Source organism: Elephas maximus, chromosome 23, assembly GCF_024166365.1.
Source record: "Elephas maximus indicus isolate mEleMax1 chromosome 23, mEleMax1 primary haplotype, whole genome shotgun sequence".
NCBI classification, from domain to species: domain Eukaryota; kingdom Metazoa; phylum Chordata; class Mammalia; order Proboscidea; family Elephantidae; genus Elephas; species Elephas maximus.
Genome location: NC_064841.1, coordinates 78,669,915 through 78,689,173, shown reverse-complemented (window position 1 = coordinate 78,689,173; position 19,259 = coordinate 78,669,915). Strand labels below are relative to the sequence as shown.

Genomic DNA, 19,259 nt, shown 5'->3' with positions numbered 1-19,259 from the left:
TCTGCTGTGCTCCCTGTCAGGGCAGTCATCGATTGTGGCCGGGCACCAACTAGTTCTTCTGGTCTCAGGATGATGTAGGTCTCTGGTTCATGTGGCCCTTTCTGTCTCTTGGGCTCTTAGTTGCCGTGTGGGCTTGGTGTTCTTCATTTTCCTTTGCTCCAGGTGGGTTGAGACCAATTGCTGCATCTTAGATGGCCGCTTGTTAGCATTTAAGACCCCAGATGCCACATTTCAAAGTGGGATGCAGAATGATTTCATAATAGAATTATTTTGCCAATTGACGTAGAAGTCCCCGCAAACCATGTTCCCCAGACCCCCGCGCTTGCTCCGCTGAGCTTTGAAGCATTCATTTTATCCTGGAAACTTCTTTGCTTTTGGTCCAGTCCAATTGAGCTGACCTTCCATGTATTGAGTGTTGTCTTTCCCTTCACCTAAAGCAGTTCTTATCTACTGATTAACCAATAAAAAACCCTCTCCCCCCCCTCCTTCCCCCCCTCGTAACCACAAAAGTATGTGTTCTTCTCAGGTTTACTATTTCTCAAGATCTTATAATAGTGGTCTTATACAATATTTGTCCTTTTGCCTCTGACTAATTTCGCTCAGCATAATGCCTTCCAGGTTCCTCCATGTTATGAAATGTTTCAGAGATTCGTCACTGTTCTTTATCGATGCGTAGTATTCCATTGTGTGAATATACCACAATTTATTTACCCATTCATCCGTTGATGGACACCTTGGTTGCTTCCAACTTTTTGCTATTGTAAACAGAGCTGCAATAAACATGGGTGTGCATATATCTGTTTGTATGAAGGCTCTTGTATCTCTAGGGTATATTCCTAGGAGTGGGATTTCTGGGTTGTATGGTAGTTCTATTTCTAAGTGTTTAAGATAACGCCAGATAGATTTCCAAAGTGGTTGTACCATTTTACATTCCCACCAGCAGTGTATGAGAGTTCCAATCTCTCCGCAGCCTCTCCAACATTTATTATTTTGTGTTTTTTGGATTAATGCCAGCCTTGCTGGAGTGAGATGGAATCTCATCGTAGTTTTAATTTGCATTTCTCTAATGGCTAATGATCGAGAGCATTTTCTCATGTATCTGTTGGCTGCCTGAATATCTTCTTTAGAGAAATGTGTGTTCATATCCTTTGCCCACTTCTTGATTGGGTTGTTTGTCTTTTTGTGGTTGAGTTTTGACAGAATCATGTAGATTTTGGAGATCAGGCGCTGGTCGGAGATGTCATAGCTGAAAATTCTTTCCCAGTCTGTAGGTGGTCTTTTTACTCTTTTGGTGAAGTCTTTAGATGAGCATAGGTGTTTGATTTTCAGGAGCTCCCAGTTATCGGGTTTCTCTTCATCATTTTTGGTAATGTTTTGTATTCTGTTTATACCTTGTATTAGGGCTCCTAGGGTTGTCCCAATTTTTTCTTCCATGATCTTTATCGTTTTAGTCTTTCTGTTTAGGTCTTTGATCCACTTGGAGTTAGTTTTTGTGCATGGTGTGAGGTATGGGTCCTGTTTCATTTTTTTGCAAATGGATATCCAGTTATGCCAGCACCATTTGTTAAAAAGGCTATCTTTTCCCCAGTTAATTGACACTGGTCCTTTGTCAAATATCAGCTGCTCATACGTGGATGGATCTATGTCTGGGTTCTCAATTCTGTTCCATTGGTCTATGTGTCTGTTGTTGTACCAATACCAGGCTGTTTTGACTACTGTGGCTGTATAATAGGTTCTGAAGTCAGGTAAGGTGAGGCCTCCCACTTTCTTCTTCTTTTTCAGTAGTGCTTTGCTTATCCGGGGCTTCTTTCCCTTCCATATGAAATTGGTGATTTGTTTCTCTATCCCCTTAAAATATGACATTGGAATTTGGATCAGAAGTGCGTTAAATGTATAGATGGCTTTTGGTAGAATAGACATTTTTACTATGTTAAGTCTTCCTATCCATGAGCAAGGTATGTTTTTCCACTTAAGTATGTCCTTTTGAATTTCTTGTAGTAGAGCTTTGTAGTTTTCTTTGTATAGGTCTTTTACATCCTTGGTAAGATTTATTCCTAAGTATCTTATCTTCTTGGGGGCTACTGTGAATGGTATTGATTTGGTTATTTCCTCTTCGGTGTTCTTTTTGTTGATGTAGAGGAATCCAAGTGATTTTTGTATGTTTATTTTATAACCTGAGACTCTGCCAAACTCTTCTATTAGTTTCAGTAGTTTTCTGGAGGATTCCTTAGGGTTTTCTGTGTATATAATCATGTCATCTGCAAATAGTGATAACTTTACTTCTTCCTTGCCAATCCGGATACCTTTTATTTCTTTGTCTAGCCTAATTGCCCTGGCTAAGACTTCCAACACGGTGTTGAATAAGAGCGGTGATAAAGGGCATCCTTGTCTGGTTCCCGTTCTCAAGGGAAATGCTTTCAGGTTCTCTCCATTTAGAGTGATACTGGCTGTTGGCTTTGCATAGATGCCCTTTATTATGTTGAGGAATTTTCCTTCAATTCCTATTTTGGTAAGAGTTTTTATCATGAATGGGTGTTGGACTTTGTCAAATGCCTTTTCTGCATCAATTGATAAGATCATGTGGTTTTTGTCTTTTGTTTTATTTATGTGATGGATTACATTAATGGTTTTTCTGATATTAAACCAGCCTTGCATACCTGGTATAAATCCCACTTGATCAGGGTGAATTATTTTTTTGATGTGTTGTTGGATTCTATTGGCTAGAATTTTGTTGAGGATTTTTGCATCTATGTTCATGAGGGATATAGGTCTATAATTTTCTTTTTTTGTAATGTCTTTACCTGGTTTTGGTATCAGGGAGATGGTGGCTTCATAGAATGAGTTGGGTAGTATTCCGTCATTTTCTATGCTTTGGAATACCTTTAGTAGTAGTGGTGTTAACTCTTCTCTGAAAGTTTGGTAGAACTCTGCAGTGAAGCCGTCCGGGCCAGGGCTTTTTTTTGTTGGAAGTTTTTTGATTACCGTTTCAATCTCTTTTTTTGTTATGGGTCTATTTAGTTCTTCTACTTCTGAATGTGTTAGTTTAGGTAGGTAGTGTTTTTCCAGGAATTCATCCATTTCTTCTAGGTTTTCAAATTTATTAGAGTACAATTTTTCATAATAATCTGAAATGATTCTTTTAATTTCATTTGGTTCTGTTGTGATGTGGTCCTTCTCATTTCTTATTCGGGTTATTTGTTTCCTTTCCTGTATTTCTTTAGTCAGTCTAGCCAATGGTTTATCAATGTTGTTAATTTTTTCAGAGAACCAGCTTTTGGCTTTGTTAATTCTTTTGATTGTTTCTCTGTTCTCTAATTCATTTAGTTCAGCTCTAATTTTTATTATTTGTTTTCTTCTGGTGCCTGATGGATTCTTTTGTTGCTCACTTTCTATTTGTTCAAGTTGTAGGGACAGTTCTCTAATTTTGGCTCTTCTTTTTGTATGTGTGCATTTATTGATATAAATTGGCCTCTGAGCACTGCTTTTGCTGTGTCCCAGAGGTTTTGATAGGAAGTATTTTCATTCTCGTTGCTTTCTATGAATTTCCTTATTCCCTCCTTGATGTCTTCTATAACCCAGTCTTTTTTCAGGAGGGTATTGTTCATTTTCCAAGTATTTGATTTCTTTTCCCTCGTTTTTCTGTTATTGATCTCTAGTTTTACTGCCTTGTGGTCTGAGAAGATGCTTTGTAATATTTCGATGTTTTGAACTCTGCAAAGGTTTGTTTTATGACCTAATATGTGGTCTATTCTAGAGAATGTTCCATGTGCGCAAGAAAAAAAAGTATATTTTGCAGCAGTTGGGTGGAGAGTTCTGTATAAGTCAATGAGGTCAAGTTGGTTGATTGTTGTAATTAGATCTTCTGTGTCTCTATTGAGCTTCTTACTGGATGTCCTGTCCTTCTCCGAAAGTGGTGTGTTGAAGTCTCCTACTATAATTGTGGAGGTATCTATCTCGCTTTTCAATTCTGTTAATATTTGATTTATGTATCTTGCAGCCCTGTCATTGGGTGCGTAAATATTTAATATGGTTATGTCTTCCTGATCAATTGTCCCTTTTATCATTATATAGTGTCCTTCTTTATCCTTTGTGGTGGATTTAAGTCTAAAGTCTATTTTGTCAGAAATTAATATTGCTACTCCTCTTCTTTTTTGCTTATTGTTTGCTTGATATACTTTTTTCCATCCTTTGAGTTTTAGTTTGTTTGTGTCTCTAAGTCTAAGGTGTGTCTCTTGTAGGCAGCATATAGATGGATCGTGTTTCTTTATCCAGTCTGTGACTCTCTGTCTCTTTATTGGTGCATTTAGTCCATTTACATTCAGGGTAATTATAGATAAATAAGTTTTTAGTGCTGTCATTTTGATGCCTTTTTATGTGTGTTGTTGACAATTTCATTTTTCCACATACTTTTTTGTGCTGAGGCGTTTTTCTTAGTAAATTGTGAGATCCTCATTTTCATAGTGCTTGACTTTATGTTAGTTGAGTCGTTACGTTTTTCTTGGTTTTTATCTTGAGTTATGGAGTTGTTATACCTTTTTGTGGTTACCTTATTATTTACCCCTATTTTTCTAAGTAAAAACCTAACTTGTATTGTTCTATATCGCCTTGTATCACTCTCCATATGGCAGTTCAATGCCTCCTGTATTTAGTCCCTCTTTTTGATTATTGTGATCTTTTACCTATTGACTTCCATGATTCCCTGTTATGTATATATATATATATTTTTTAATTAATCTTAATTTGTTTGTTTTTGTGATTTCCGTATTTGAGTTGATATCAGGATGATCTGTTTTGTTACCTTGTGTTGTGCTGATATCTGATATTATTGGTTTTCTGACCAAACAATATCCTTTAGTATTTCTTGTAGCTTTGGTTTGGTTTTTGCAAATTCCCTAACCTTGTGTTTGTCTGTAAATATCTTAATTTCACCTTCATATTTCAGAGAGAGTTTTGCTGGATATATGATCCTTGGTTGGCAGTTTTTCTCCTTCAGTGTATATGTCGTCCCATTCCATTCTTGCCTGCATGGTTTCTGCTGAGTAGTCAGAACATAATTCTTACTGATTCTCCCTTGAAGGAAACCTTTCTTTTCTCCCTGGCTGCTTTTAAAATTTTCTGTTTATCTTTGGTTTTGGTGAGTTTGATGATAATATGTCTTGGTGTTTTTCTTTTTGGATCAATCTTAAATGGGGTTCGATGAGCATCTTGGATAGCTATCCTTTCGTCTTTCATGATGTCAGGGAAGTTTTCTGTCAGAAGTTCTTCAACTATTTTCTCTGTGTTTTCTGTCCCCCCTCCCTGTTCTGGGACTCCAATCACCCGCAGGTTATCCTTCTTGATAGAGTCCCACATAATTCTTAGGGTTTCTTCATTTTTTTAAATTCTTTTATCTGATTTTTTTTCAGCTATGTTGGTGTTGATTCCCTGGTCCTCCAGATGTCCCAGTCTGCATTCTAATTGCTCGAGTCTGCTCCTCTGACTTCCTAGTGTGTTGTCTAATTCTGTTATTTTATTGTTAATCTTTTGGATTTCTACATGTTGTCTCTGTGTGGATTCTTGCAACTTATTAATTTTTCCAGTATGTTCTTGAATAATCTTTTTGAGTTCTTCAACAGTTTTATCAGTGTGTTCCTTGGCTTTTTCTGCATTTATCCTAATTTCATTTGTGATATCATTAAGCATTCTGTAAATTAGTTTTTTATATTCTGTATCTGATAATTCCAAGATTGTATCTTCATTTGGGAAAGATTTTGATTCTTTTGTTTGGGGGGTTGGAGAAGCTGTCACGGTCTGCTTCTTTACGTGGTTTGATATGGATTGTTGTCTCCGAGCCATCACTGGGAAACTAGTTTTTCCAGAAAATCCGCTAAAAAAAAAACTGCAGTCAGATCCCTATCAGAGTTCTCCCTCTGGCTCAGGCTATTCAGATGTTAATGAAGCCGCCTGGGGAGGGTGGGGGAGGGAACAGAGAGATAGGAGAGTAGCACCTCAGAATATAGCCAGAGTTGCTTGTCTTGCTTGGAATGACTATTATATCTGAGATTCCCGCGGGCGCTTCGCCTATGTGTGCTGGCTGTGTGGAGATTGCCCCTGGGGGGTCTGGCCTGCTGGAGTCACGGTCAGATCCTCCGCTTCCAGCCCCACGCCCAGCGTTAAGGCTCCCCTACTGGGACGGTGCGCTCTCGACTCCAAAATCAGTCGCTGCCTCCCGGGGACTTCTCTTCCCTCCAGCCACGTGGCCGTGCCGCCCCCGAGAACCAGTTGGGCCTGCTCCCGGGGTTAGTTGAGATGGGTGGAGTAGCTCCCCGTGCTTGTGCCGTGACCGAGTGTCCCGGCTGGGACGCTGTTCTCCCTGCTCCAATACCAGTCGCTGCCTCCCGGGGACTTCTCCTACCGGCTGCGTCCCACGCCGCCCGCGTGACCCGGCTGGTCCCCTTCCCGGGGTTAGTTCAGGGGGGTGGAGCAAGTCTCCGTGTTTATGGCGTACCTGCGTCCAGTCCAAATCCCTGCGGGACGATTCCCCGGCTCGGATGCTGCTCTTTCTGCTCCAAGATCAGTCACTGCCTCCCGGGGACTTCTCCCACCGGCTGCGTCCCACGCCACCCGTGGAACCGGCTGGTCCCCCTCCTGGGGTTAGTTCAGGGGGGTGGAGCAGGTCTCTGTGCTTGTGCCGTACCTGACTGGTACGCTGGCTCCAGGCTCTGGAAACAATCGCTGCTTCCCCGTATTAGTTCGTTCTCCGTCTCTAAATCTGTGTTTGTTGTTCAGGGTTCATAGATTGTTATGTATGTGATCGATTCACTTGTTTTTCCGTGTCTTTGTTGTAAGAGGGATCCGAGGTAGCGTTTGCCTAGTCCGCCATCTTGGCTCCGCCTCCCCAACATCATTTTTAATGACTGCATGATAATGTATTTATGTATATATGTATTTCCTTATTTTTGGACATTTAGCAGTGTATTCAAAATGTAATACCCTGACCCAAGAGTATTTTATTCCAGCAGTGCATGGGTCATATTTTATTTAGAATTTCTTCATCTGTATTCAGAAATGAAACTGGCCTATAGTTTTCATTTGTACAGCTGTTTTTGTCAGGTTTTACTAGTGTCATACTAGAGCCATAAAGTACACTGGAGAACTCTGTGTGTTTTTCTGTGGTCTATAATAGTTTATATAAAAATGACTTTTCTCTCCCTCAGGTTGAGTAGGCCCTGTGCTTTAGTGGTAGCATTTTATATTTCCGATGTCTTCTAAAGATACTGCTCTTCTTAGGGTCCTCTGTCTCTCTTCTTGGGTCAGTTTTGGTCATTTACTTTTTTCTAGGAAATCATTAGTTTTCTATCGCTATGTAGTTACTACTATTATTTTTTAAAAAATCTTTAAATTCATTCGGTAACTGTGGACATACCGTTCTTAATAAGGATCATGTGTAGTTTACTTATTGGTGATGGTGAGTTTATGGAAGAAAGGCACTTTAGTTATATGATGACTTAAATGGATTTTGCAGTCTGATTGGGGAACCAAACTAATGTATAACATAGCTAGTGAAAAGTCTCAAATGACCTCACGTTTCCAACTTAAAATGAGGCTGATGTGCTAAGGTTGTGGTATTGAAATGACCTTTCCCCCCCCCAAACTAACTAGAGCTTGTTGGAGAAATAGCTGATTCTAGATCTGGGGAGGAAGTACACAAAGTGAGCCTGGGACACCTTCCATGCCAAAAAGCAAGGAAGACTACCATGGTCCTGTCTAAAGGACTCAGGAGTCAGCTTGAAGAGTCTCCCGTTAGTCCAAAATGAGAAAAATAGTACATGAATAAGGATGGGTTGAAACACCAGATACACATAAATCCATGTTTATAATGATAATAAAACAGAAAGCTAACTGGTCACCCCTGGAGGATGTTAATAAAGGCATTAGGAAATGTCTTTTCAGCATCTCTTGATATAGTCAAATGATTTCCTCCTTTTATTCTTTTGATACAATTAATTATGATAGTTTCTAAATTTAAACCATCCTTAGTTTAGAGAAAATGATGGTTCAGTAAAGGGAGCAGGCAGAGCCAATAAAAAGAAAGTGTCATCTAGAAGAGAGCATAGACCTTCTACCTTATACTATAAGCGAAGATAAATTCCAGGGGGATTAAAGATCTAAATATTAAAAATAACACAAGAGAAATACTAAACAAAAATAATGTAATATTTCTATAATCTAGGAATGGGAAGATCATAGGAGGAAAAGAAACTTAGAAGTCATAAAGGAAGACAGACATTTACTATGTTACAAAGAAATAGGACAAAACAAAACACAAACAAGGCAACATACTAGAAACAATAGCAAATGGTTAAAATAGAAAAAATAAAATTGTAATGCTTAGTAATTGACAGGTGGTCAATACCCTAATATACAGAGAATCTGTATATTGATAAGAAAAGGACAAAATCAGTAGAAAGATGGGTCAAGGATATGAAAAGACAGTTCACAGGAGAAGAAAAGTAAATGGCAATCAAAATTAGGAAAATACGCTTGGCTTCATTTGTAGTCAGTGACGTAGCAGTAGCGAGATAACTGTGATTTCATGTCGCAGATTGGTGAAAACTAAAAAGAGCAAGGGTGCAGAATATAGGGCCTCTTGGCGATGCCTCTTGGCACAGCTGTTTGGAAAGGAAAACTGGCATTATGTATATAAATAATAGGAATTACTTTGACTTAGCAGTTCTGCTTTTAGAAATCTAATTATAGAAATAAAAACAAAAACCTTTTAGGATAAATGACCGAAAATAAGAATTGCCTCATTGTTTCAGTGGCAAATACATTGTAAACAGTAACAATTTAATTTTCTCCTTGCCGCTTGTCGTCATTTTTGATGTCAGAGGGTCAGCCTAGTAGGCTGGGGTCGGGGAAGGTGAGGATGTGATGGACAAGGAAGAAACTTCTCCAGCGCTGATGGTGCTTCGGTAGAGCTAAGAGGAGAAGGGCGCTTCCTTCTTGTGGTGCCGCTTTTTGGCTTCCTGGCGTTGGCCACACATGTATGGATCGTTTTTAAGTCAAGGTCTTCTCGTGCACGATAGTCTTATGTACAGAGGGCTTTTATGTGAGTAAGTACATTAGCCCCTGTGGTCCCAGCTATGCTCCAGATGTCAGGGCTCTGCAGAGGTGAGACTGCAAAGGGTAGGCACGCTGATAAAAAGACACACAGCTGAGTGTAAGGGAGAACAGCAAAAAGAACCTCAGAAAGTTCTTGCCGTTTGAGTGAATTTACTAAGGTAGAAAAGGACTTCATACTTATTAGTAAGGTCTTAGATACCGATGCTTAGATTATTTATGTTATATACTGAGGCCTATAATTGGTGTTCATAAGGAGGATCACAAGTTTTCAAGAAGAAGCTTTAGTTGTTTTTATTATACTTTGGTTTTAAAAGTCTGGGAAATATATAATTCAATTTAGAGAGATTTTTACCCATAATACCTTTTAAAGCAAGTATTGTATAAATGGGTAATTCTGTCTGTACTTGGAGAACTTGGCTTTCTAGAGTAACTTGTTCTTTGATACTCCTGGTTAGCTGCTCATTTTGCCATAAATACCACTTTTTAATGTTCTAAGACCCTTTTTCCTTCAGTTTTTTGTAGCATCAGATCCAACAGTTAAAACAGATAGACTGTGGCATGACAAGTACACTTTAAGGAAATCCATGATTCCTTCATTTATTACAATGGATCAATCTAGAAAGGTAAGGTAGAAGACCTTTTTGGGTGTGTGTGTGTGTGAGTGATTTTGAAGTTTTAATACTATATATACCTGATATTTGTGACTAAACTCTAAACAAAATTTTGTAGCATTTTAGTATTTTTTAACATTCTTAATGTGAAATTTCTATTAACTGAATATGGTAGCAGATTGACATGTTTTTGTCATGTTCCTGGAGTTCATGTGACACTATACCAATGCTTTTGTTACTAAATTTTTAATGAATAGCCAGTGTGTAGCTTATGAGTGTCTATAATACTTGAAGGATTTGTCATTTTAATTTTGTGTAAAGGTAACCATAGACTATTTCCTTTTTTAGGTCCTTTTGATAGGAAAATCGATAAATTTTTTGCACCAGGTTTGCCACGATCAGACACCAACTACAAAGATGATAGCTGTGACTAAGTCTGCTGAGCCACCCAAGGATGGTATGACAATGACAGGGTGTTTCTTAAATGGTATTTTGTTCACTGGGCTGACAGAGAATCTGAATTATATCACCTGGACACCTTGGTATGGACTATAACACACGTAAAAATGGGTTAGCCTGAATATGTTCTTATTCATTGTTTTACACAGAATACAACAGTGAGTATTGGAATAGTTGTAGCTGGTTTGCCTTTTTGAGTAATTTGTATTACTTTTTTATAGTTATTATGCCAAAATATGAAAGTAAAGGAAAAAAGTTTGCTAATAACAGCCATGCATTGGGATTTAAAGGCTCATTTAGAGATCAGCAGAGATTTAGCAAGTGTTAGTTGTGTTAAATCGTTGCCTACCTTAGGAGCTCTTGGGTTTTCCCTCATTTTTCTCTTGTTCCCTTATATTTTTCCTATTTGCTTCATGCCACAGCTTCAGTAGTATCATGGTGTTTTGTGCATAGCTGACCAATTTTGATAGCTTTCCAATCCTAATTATATTTGCTGTTTATACTATCACCTTGATTCATTCAATAAGCTTACTTTGCAAAGGACATTTTGGTAGGTATTTGGGGAGGTAGTAACGAATTCACCATGGACTATGCCTTCAATTAGCTTATGGTGTGATAATGGAGATAAGATAGAATACAATATATAATAAATAATAAAAGGTAGAAAGTGATAAATAAAATGAGATGCCTAGATAAAGTGTGTTAAGTATTTTCAGACAAGGCAACCAAGAAAGCCTGAAGGAAGAGATCCTAACTGAACTGGCCCTTGAAGAACAGGTGGAAGTTGACCTTGAGTTGATGCACAATCCAGGAAGAGAGGACAGCACAAACAGAAACATGAAATAGGAGGAAGGACTCTGCTGAAGATGATAATGAAAACATAGAAAAACAAGTTTTTGAGCAGAATCATGACATAATCAGAACTGCTTCACGAAATTACCTTCTTCCTTATAAAATAATAGATTAGAGGGGGAGAGACTAGGACCTAGCAGATAAATCTTATTTTGTCATTGGATGCTGTCTTAGTAGATAATGGTGGAACGGAGACTAGTAGGCAATAGTGTGAAAGACGGTGTTTAGCAGAACTTCGTAGTTCTTTGGACAAGAAGGGCAGAAGAGAGAGAAGAGTCAAAGATGATACTAAAACTTTGAGCTTTTTACACTAGGGGGAGCAGACAATTTAGGAATAAAATCGGGTCGGGAGAAAAAACTTTTCAGTTTGGAGCAATTTGATTTTAAATAGCTGATAGGACATCTTAGTGTAGCTGACTGGGAAATGCTGCACTGAACTCTAGATAATGGTCAGGGCTGAATATAGAGATTTGGGAAGCACCTGCCTAGAGTGGAAACTGATGGTATAGAAATAGCTCCAGTTACTGCTACGACTACTTTTCTTCTGTTCCAGCAACTGTTGCCATCCTCATCTTCATCTCCACTGCTGCCAGCATCTGTTGGGGACAAGGTTTTTGCTATTAAGTGTATAGTATAGCTGGGAAGAGAAAATATTTATATTCCCCAAAACTAATAAAACAAAATCAGAGGGAAAAGCTAAATTCATGTTTCTTATCTATGAAAAAATTTTCATGAGTTAAAAGTGTGAATAAAAAATAGTACAATTTAAAAAACTGGAGCATAAGAAATAAGACATCCCTGAAACACTAAGAAACAATAATTGACAGGGAAGCTTTGAATTTTATTTATTCTACTTTTGGCTAAAATTTTGTAAACCTTTTTTTTTTTTTGGAGTAAAAATCCTTATTGATTCAAGTAAGGGTATAATAACATTTCTGAGGGAAAAGGTTTACATTTTTAAAACTATATAGATAAAAGGAAATACAGCCCCACCCTAAAATGTTAAAATAGGCACAAACCATCGAACAGTCTCATGGTATTAGGGTCAGTCAGACTTCATTCTTCTGTTGAAAACAGTGCGTATTTTCTTGCCTCTGGACACCCTAGCTTTGCCGTGAACCAGAAACCAGACCAGTTGTTGTGAAGTCAGTTCTGACTCATGGTGACCCCTGTGTGTCATAGTAGAACTGTGCTCCATAGGGTTTCCAATGGCTGTGATCTTCTGGCAATAGACTGCCAGGCCTTCCTTCTGAGGTGCCTCTGGGTGGACTCGAACCTCCGTACCAGCATGTAATTGGGATAGCAGCAACAGCACTAAAATGGGTTTTTCTTAATGGAGCTCTTTTAAAGAACAAACAAGCGAAAAACAATCCTAAAGTCTTCCCATATTTCCAAGACTGTTAACTCAGGTTGGAGAAAGGGACTTCCACGTGTGCGCTACAGGCCTTACCTCTGTTTCTGATTTATGCCTGACCTTTAGCAGGTATCTTACTTAATCTCAGTCTTAGATTGTTCTTCAACACTGGGATTGTTTTCTAATTGAAGCGTTAATATTTTTTAAATAAGTGTTTGCTAAAAAATCTCTAGTGCTTTCCCTGTAGTTTCCTCTGCGACACTATGAGAGGGCGGTATGGTAATAGTACCTAACTTTTACGCAGAGTTTTCCAATTCAGAAAGCTCATTCACGTGTGTTATTTTGGTTTATTCTTAAGACTGACTTATGAGAATGCCTTTTAGGTATGTACAGGTGACTCAGTATTGACATGCCATGTGTGTTCTTTGCACTTGTACCCACGTGTTTTAGTGAGATTTCGAGTTAGTTACATTGTAGTAGGTAATTTGTCCTGTATATTCTTGAAGTAATGAATAATTCTGCCACTGGTTTCTTTTGTAGGTCAGAATGTAAATGTCTGCTGTAAATTCATCTAATTATTAGAGTTCTCAGCTTCACGTTCTCGTGGTTCTACTTTGTATTCTAAATATGTGTACCACGTGCAGCTTGTCTTTACTTTAGTCTCCTGTTGGTACCATTTTACAGGTGCCGGTATTGACTTGTATGTACGTGCTGTTTCGGTCTTCCTTTGTTAAAATACAAATAATGTGTCTAAGTATTCTTTTCTCTTTTGTTCTTTACAGCTGTGGATTTATTCACAGATTTAGAAAATGCATTTCAGGGAAAAATTGATGCAGCTTATTTCGAGACCAGCAAATACCTATTGGATGTTCTCAATAAAAAATACAGCTTGCTGGACCACATGCAGGCAATGAGGCGGTACTTACTTCTTGGTCAAGGAGATTTTATAAGACACTTAATGGATTTGCTAAAGTAAGAAAACTGTATCTGTTTTGATTTTTATAAATATATGGTAGATTTAACATGAAAAAACAAAGATCCTTATAATTTCTGGATATTTTTAGAAAAAAATGGCATTAGTGGACAATGAATTGAATTTTTACAGAGCATGTTCTTCAAATAAAATTTGAAAAGAAAATTTTCAGAAGTTAAGCTCCCTTGTATTTTGGCTGTGGCTGCCAGCAGAGCATAAAAGTCTAGTGCTATGCTTTGTTAATAATAAATATCTGTGCCCCTTGTTAACACTGTGACACAGTCTTTAGTGTGTAAGAAGTTTAGGATGTAATCAGATAGACTTTAGCTTTAGTTTGAAGTTAATCATTCCTTATGGCATCTCTCATTCCAGAATTAATTCTGTGTCCTTCCCCTTCATCCGTGGAGGTGCAAACTGCTCCGGGTCAGAGCAGATTATGCTCATGGCTCCATAAGCAGTCCAGACCTGGGGGTGCAGCCAGGGCACCTGGGCAGCATTGGCGAGTGGGCACCCAGAATTGTGGGCCACAGCACATGACAGGGATAGTTCATTTTGGCATTGATAAGAATGGAGCTTATTATTAATTGTTTGTGCTCCTTTTTGGGCACTTAAAATAGTAAATTACCTTTAAATTATACCTGTGCTAATCAAACATTCTTCTAGGCCTTTGGTTCTCACACTTTAGTGTGTATCTGATCCCCTAGAGGGCTTGTTACAGTGGACGGTTGGGCCCTGTGTCCAGAATTTCTGATTCAGTGGATTTAGGGTAGGACTTTTTAGGGTAGGACTTAAGAATTTGCATTTCTAACAAGTTACCAAGCAATGCCGATGCTGCTGGTGTGGGGACTACACCTTGAGAACCACTGTGTTAGGCACATAGCTGTTATAGTCCTGCCTTCTAACCAGACGTCAGTTTTCAACAGGAAAAATGATTTAGTGTTTTGAGGCACATGTAGCTAACTCTTTTCTACGTGTTCGTGAGTGACATCGTCAAATCGTTAGATCAGTTAGCTCATGAAAGAGTTGATTATCTGCTAAACATAAAAGGCTTTGTGATTATACTTACTGAAGTAGCATTTCCACCCTGTGAGAAAAGAAGGGGTTTCCTCAAAGTTAAGTACCGGTTGTGAGATCAGTACCTGTTTGAAGCCTGAGTGGTGATGAGTGAAGGATGAGACGTTGTTTAAGGTTTATAGTGAGTACGTATAAGGATGTGGGATGTGCACGCTGGTTAAGTTACTGTGAGGGAGGGAGGATGGGAGGGAGAGTGGGCGGAGAAGTCGATGCACGTGAGAGTAGCTGGTCCTTCCTTCCAGGGAGAATCAGGGCCGTGATAACATACTATGATGCAGTCATTTAACTGACTTAACATATTTGCCTCGTGATGAACTTGGGTATTTAGAGCACCTCGTTTTTGCTATTAAAAGGGGAGTGCCATCAACATATCTCCAGCTTGCCTCAGACTTATTTGAGAAAAGTCCATGTTGTATGTCTTTTTTCACCTTGTCTCTGCCCATTTTAGTGTCATAGGCAAATTGGTTTCTAAAGGCCTGTGAACAGGTAGAATCTACACGTGTGCTTTAGGATGACTGCATAGGATCCTGACTTGGTCAGCTCTTGATGAGAGAAATGTTATGTGCATATTTAGAAATACAGACACCGGTAACCTTTAACGTGCTTACTGATAATGCAGTCATTCTCAACCTTTTAGCATCATGACTTGCACGTAGCTAGTTGTTTTCTTTGATTTCATGAAGTTACCTCGTCCTTCTTTCCTCCCATTGGCTCTCATAAAGGAAATTGGAATAGTTCATGCTACGCATACAGCAGTCTTAAGTTTGAAAACCTTATTTGTTAACAAATATGGCACATATAAGTATTTCCTATTTAAGCTCAGTCAAAATTAATTTTTTTTGAGACTTCAAAGGAACATTTCACTCAATAATTGGTAAGACCTACTTACAATTAATGCTATGAAACATTTGTTACCACATTGTAGTTTTGGTCCTGTTTGTCTTCTCAGTTTTTATAATTTGAACTTTTACTTTTTATAAATTTTAAGTTTTTAAAATTCATTAACAATTCAAGTAACATTTTCTGTAATTTTTATAAAAAATTTGTTAGACCAGAACTTGTCCGTCCAGCTACTACTTTGTATCAACATAACTTGACTGGAATTCTTGAAACTGCTGTCAGAGCGACCAATGCCCAGTTTGACAGTCCTGAAATTCTCAAAAGACTGGATGTTAGGCTCCTGGAGGTATTTTAACTTTCTTTGTTTGGAATGATGTTTTTCTGAGGGAACAAAAATTAACACAACAAAGTCTAAGACCAGGGTATTGTGACTTAATATTTTTCATGTTGTTTAAGACATAACTAGTTGTTAAGAGTCGCTGTTGGAAGTCTGGACATCCTGAGTTTGCCTCTCAACTCCAAAATTTGTGGTGTGAACCTAGGCACGTCGCTTAATTTTCGAACATCACTAAGTCTCAGTTTACACATGATTTAAATAAAAAAAAAAAAAAAAGGACTTCACAGGGTTATTAGGTTTAAATTTGATAAACTATAGAAAATGCATTTCACGGTGGTTGGTAAGCACACAGTAAATGCTTAGTATGTCATAAAGAAAAAAAAATTACAGTTAATGGTAATAAGTTTGATAAGAAGCCCAAGAGGTGATGTACAATAATAATATTTATTTATCAAAAAAGCATGTTTTTAGTTTCAGTTTGGTGAAAGGTAACTTTTCCTAGGGACATGGGTGAGTAAGTATTGTTATTTACTTAGTTACAATGTAGGATCATTAGCAGGACCTGTTCGTTTTCTTAAAATATTGACTTAGAAGGATTTGAAGAATGTTATAAGGCAGTAGGAGTTTTTTTTTTTTTTTTTTTGTCATTAAAATGGTGATTAATTTTAAACATGAACTTATAATATTCATTCAAAAGTATTTGTAGGGTAACTTCTATGCTCCAGTCATTGTCCAAATGCTGAGGATACAGGAATTGACAAAAAGATTCAATTCCCTGCTCTTACACAGCTAGACACTTAAAACTCTTAAAGCGGTTTTAAAATTTTGGGCCTTGTTTTGCTGTATTTTCACTGAATAGTAGACAGGCACTTCAGCAACAAGTTTATCACTGGTGGAAAGCCCTGCGATTATTTTTATATATATATATATATATATATATTTTTTTTTTGGTATTAGGTCTCTCCAGGTGATACTGGATGGGATGTCTTCAGCCTTGACTATCATGTTGATGGACCAATTGCAACTGTAAGATTATTCTCATTGTTTTTATGGTATTCACAGCTACTTAGATTGCTAAACATTTTGCTGTTTTAAAATTGGCTTTCTTCACAAAGAACTTCTAATTAAAGTGACCACTTGACATCTAGGATATACTCATTGAATGAATACTTAAGCCAAAATTGTATGTGTGCGTTTTAAATAATTACTAATGGGTGCTAAAATGCTCTATTATTTTAAGAATTCTTAAAAATATCGTTTGTTCTATCATAGGATTTGGCAAGTACTTAATAAATGGATTGTTCATTTTGTTCCATTATTCTTAATACCGTAGCAACTAATTTAAGATAATTCGAAAGGAACTGTAAAGCGTATTTTAGGGGAATCGTATTTTTACTACTTAAATAAAATTTGATATTTAGTATTCATTTAAACAGATGAGAAAAAGCAGTGCAATTGTTCACAGTGCTTTTACCATACGTAAATAAATGTACTGTTCCTTTTAACAGTTACCGAATCGTAAAAGATGGACCAGCAGAGTTGTCTTTTTACATATCTGCAATTAAAGTGCTCCTTCTTACTGCTCATTTTTTCTTTATTCACACTTGCATAAATTCTCGTTCATAAAAGATAACTCTTTGAACTGATTTTAATCATTTTTATATCTGAAATATACTAAAGGAAATTGCATTTCTTTTAATTACCATAAATATTTTGTTAAAAAGTACTGTAGTTGGCTCTAAAATTTCTTCCTACTCAGTCTTGTAGACTGACTTCATGGTTGTTTTCCCCGCCTCAAAATATAAATCATAACCCCCTGTTAGAAGAATTTCATAGATTTACCATTGACAGATATGTTTGTTGTTGTTAGGTGGTATCAAGTTGATTCTGATTCATAGCAACCCTATAGGACAGAGTAGAACCTCCCCATAGGATTTCCAAGGAGTGGCTGGTGGAGTTGAACTGCAGATCTTTTTGGTTAGCAGCCTAGCTCTTAATCAGTGCGCCACCATGTTTGTTGTATCTACTGTGAAATGTTAGCTAGTGGTGCAATTTTTTTAATATATAAATTCCCAATGTTTAAACTTTACCAAGTTATAGCTACTATATTTAAATGTAAAACTGCTCTTATATTTAATTTTTTTTCATACTCAACTTTTTATTCTGTCCTTTGACTTATATCTTAAGCAGTTTTAGTGGTTATAATGCACAGAGCAGTATGGTATTTTAAAAAATTATTTAAATTAGAAACTTTTATATCACCCACCTTTTCAGTATAGTACATATAAAGTTAATTACATTGATTATTTCATAAAATAGATCTAAGTATACATGGAGAAATAAAATATACTGACCATGGTCTATGTATGCGATATTTAGTTTTTTCGTAATGCTCCAAGATCTTATTAGGAGTATCAGAGGTATGTGTTCTGTACCTTTTGTATAAACAATTGTTTGTGCAGTATTAGATTGTTAAATTTTAGAGTTTTAAAGGTTCTGTATTAGCAGAAAGAGCCAAGCAAAGAAGTTTGTTTCATAGCTTCATTTAAAGAAAACAAAGTTCTAGGGTAGAAATGGCAAATAGAGGTCAATTTGTATGCCAGCTCCAGTGGATTGGTAAGTGGCACCTGGAATATTGAATTGAGAAAGAGGGAGAAAAGAGTCCTATAATTGATAAACAGTATTTGGCAAGGGCATAATACGGAAATTGTTTCTTGCATGTCTGTTGCCATTCCAGTTCTAGGGTTAGGTTATTTCCTGGCGTTGGTATACTTTTAGCTAAATTGCTATACCGATAATCATATTATTGTATAATTAGAAGTATTTAGAGTGATATTAGAAATCAAGATAATTTTTAATTATCAGAGAAAAATTAAATTGTATGCAGTTGCATACAAAAGCTACAAGGAAGATAAAAAAACTGTTGTATTGAAAAAATAGTTTTAGAATTAATATTCGGAAGAAAATGGGTTTGCTGCTTTCCCCTGTTAAATTTAATTTTCCTTATTAACACTATTCCCTTCCTATTCTAATTAATTGAGGTGATTATTTTTGTATAGAATTTAATTATAATGGATACGTATCTTCTATAATGTAATTATATCATTATATGTTATATAACACTCCATTAAAATTTTAGCTGCACACATAAATTCTGTGATTTAAAATATCAGCGAAGTTTTAGTATTGGTCTAATTTTGAAAATTAAGAAATTAAAAACATATTACTCAAAAATTTATTAGCTAATAAAGTTCATTAACTATTTTGAAAATAATTTTTGTTCATCTTGTTTTTAATGAATCTTAAACTGTTAGGGAAAATGAATTATTTTATTCAAATTTTAGTATGGTTAGGTCATTTAATATTGGTGGCACAGCAGTTAAAGTGATCAGCTGCTAACCGAGAAGTGAGCAGTTCGAAAACACCAGCAGCTCTGTGGGAGAAATTTGTGGCAGTCTCTTTCCATAGAGATTTATGTCCTTGGAAACCCTATGGGGTCACTATGAGTTGGAATTGACTAGATGGCAGTGGGTTTGGTTTTTTTTGTTTTTATACAACTAAAGAAGGATTTGTGGATTTTTTTTTTTTTAAGTTGTGATGTTTGGTATAATAGCCTAGTGTTAGCTGAAGAAGAATATGGAAACATTTTCTTTA

At 36.9% G+C, this 19,259-nt stretch overlaps 1 protein-coding gene across 2 annotated transcripts in view; it reads left to right on the top strand.

Moving 5' to 3' along the window:
- The window catches only part of TUBGCP3 (tubulin gamma complex associated protein 3), a 117,642-nt gene that overhangs the window by 57,908 nt on the left and 40,475 nt on the right, over nucleotides 1-19,259 (top strand). For both annotated transcript variants that reach the window (XM_049867179.1, XM_049867177.1), the window contains 5 exons: nucleotides 9,618-9,728; nucleotides 10,065-10,173; nucleotides 13,164-13,353; nucleotides 15,479-15,614; nucleotides 16,563-16,631. In XM_049867179.1, coding sequence (XP_049723136.1) covers nucleotides 9,618-9,728; nucleotides 10,065-10,173; nucleotides 13,164-13,353; nucleotides 15,479-15,614; nucleotides 16,563-16,631 — 615 coding nt within the window. The remainder of the gene's footprint in view (nucleotides 1-9,617; nucleotides 9,729-10,064; nucleotides 10,174-13,163; nucleotides 13,354-15,478; nucleotides 15,615-16,562; nucleotides 16,632-19,259) is intronic.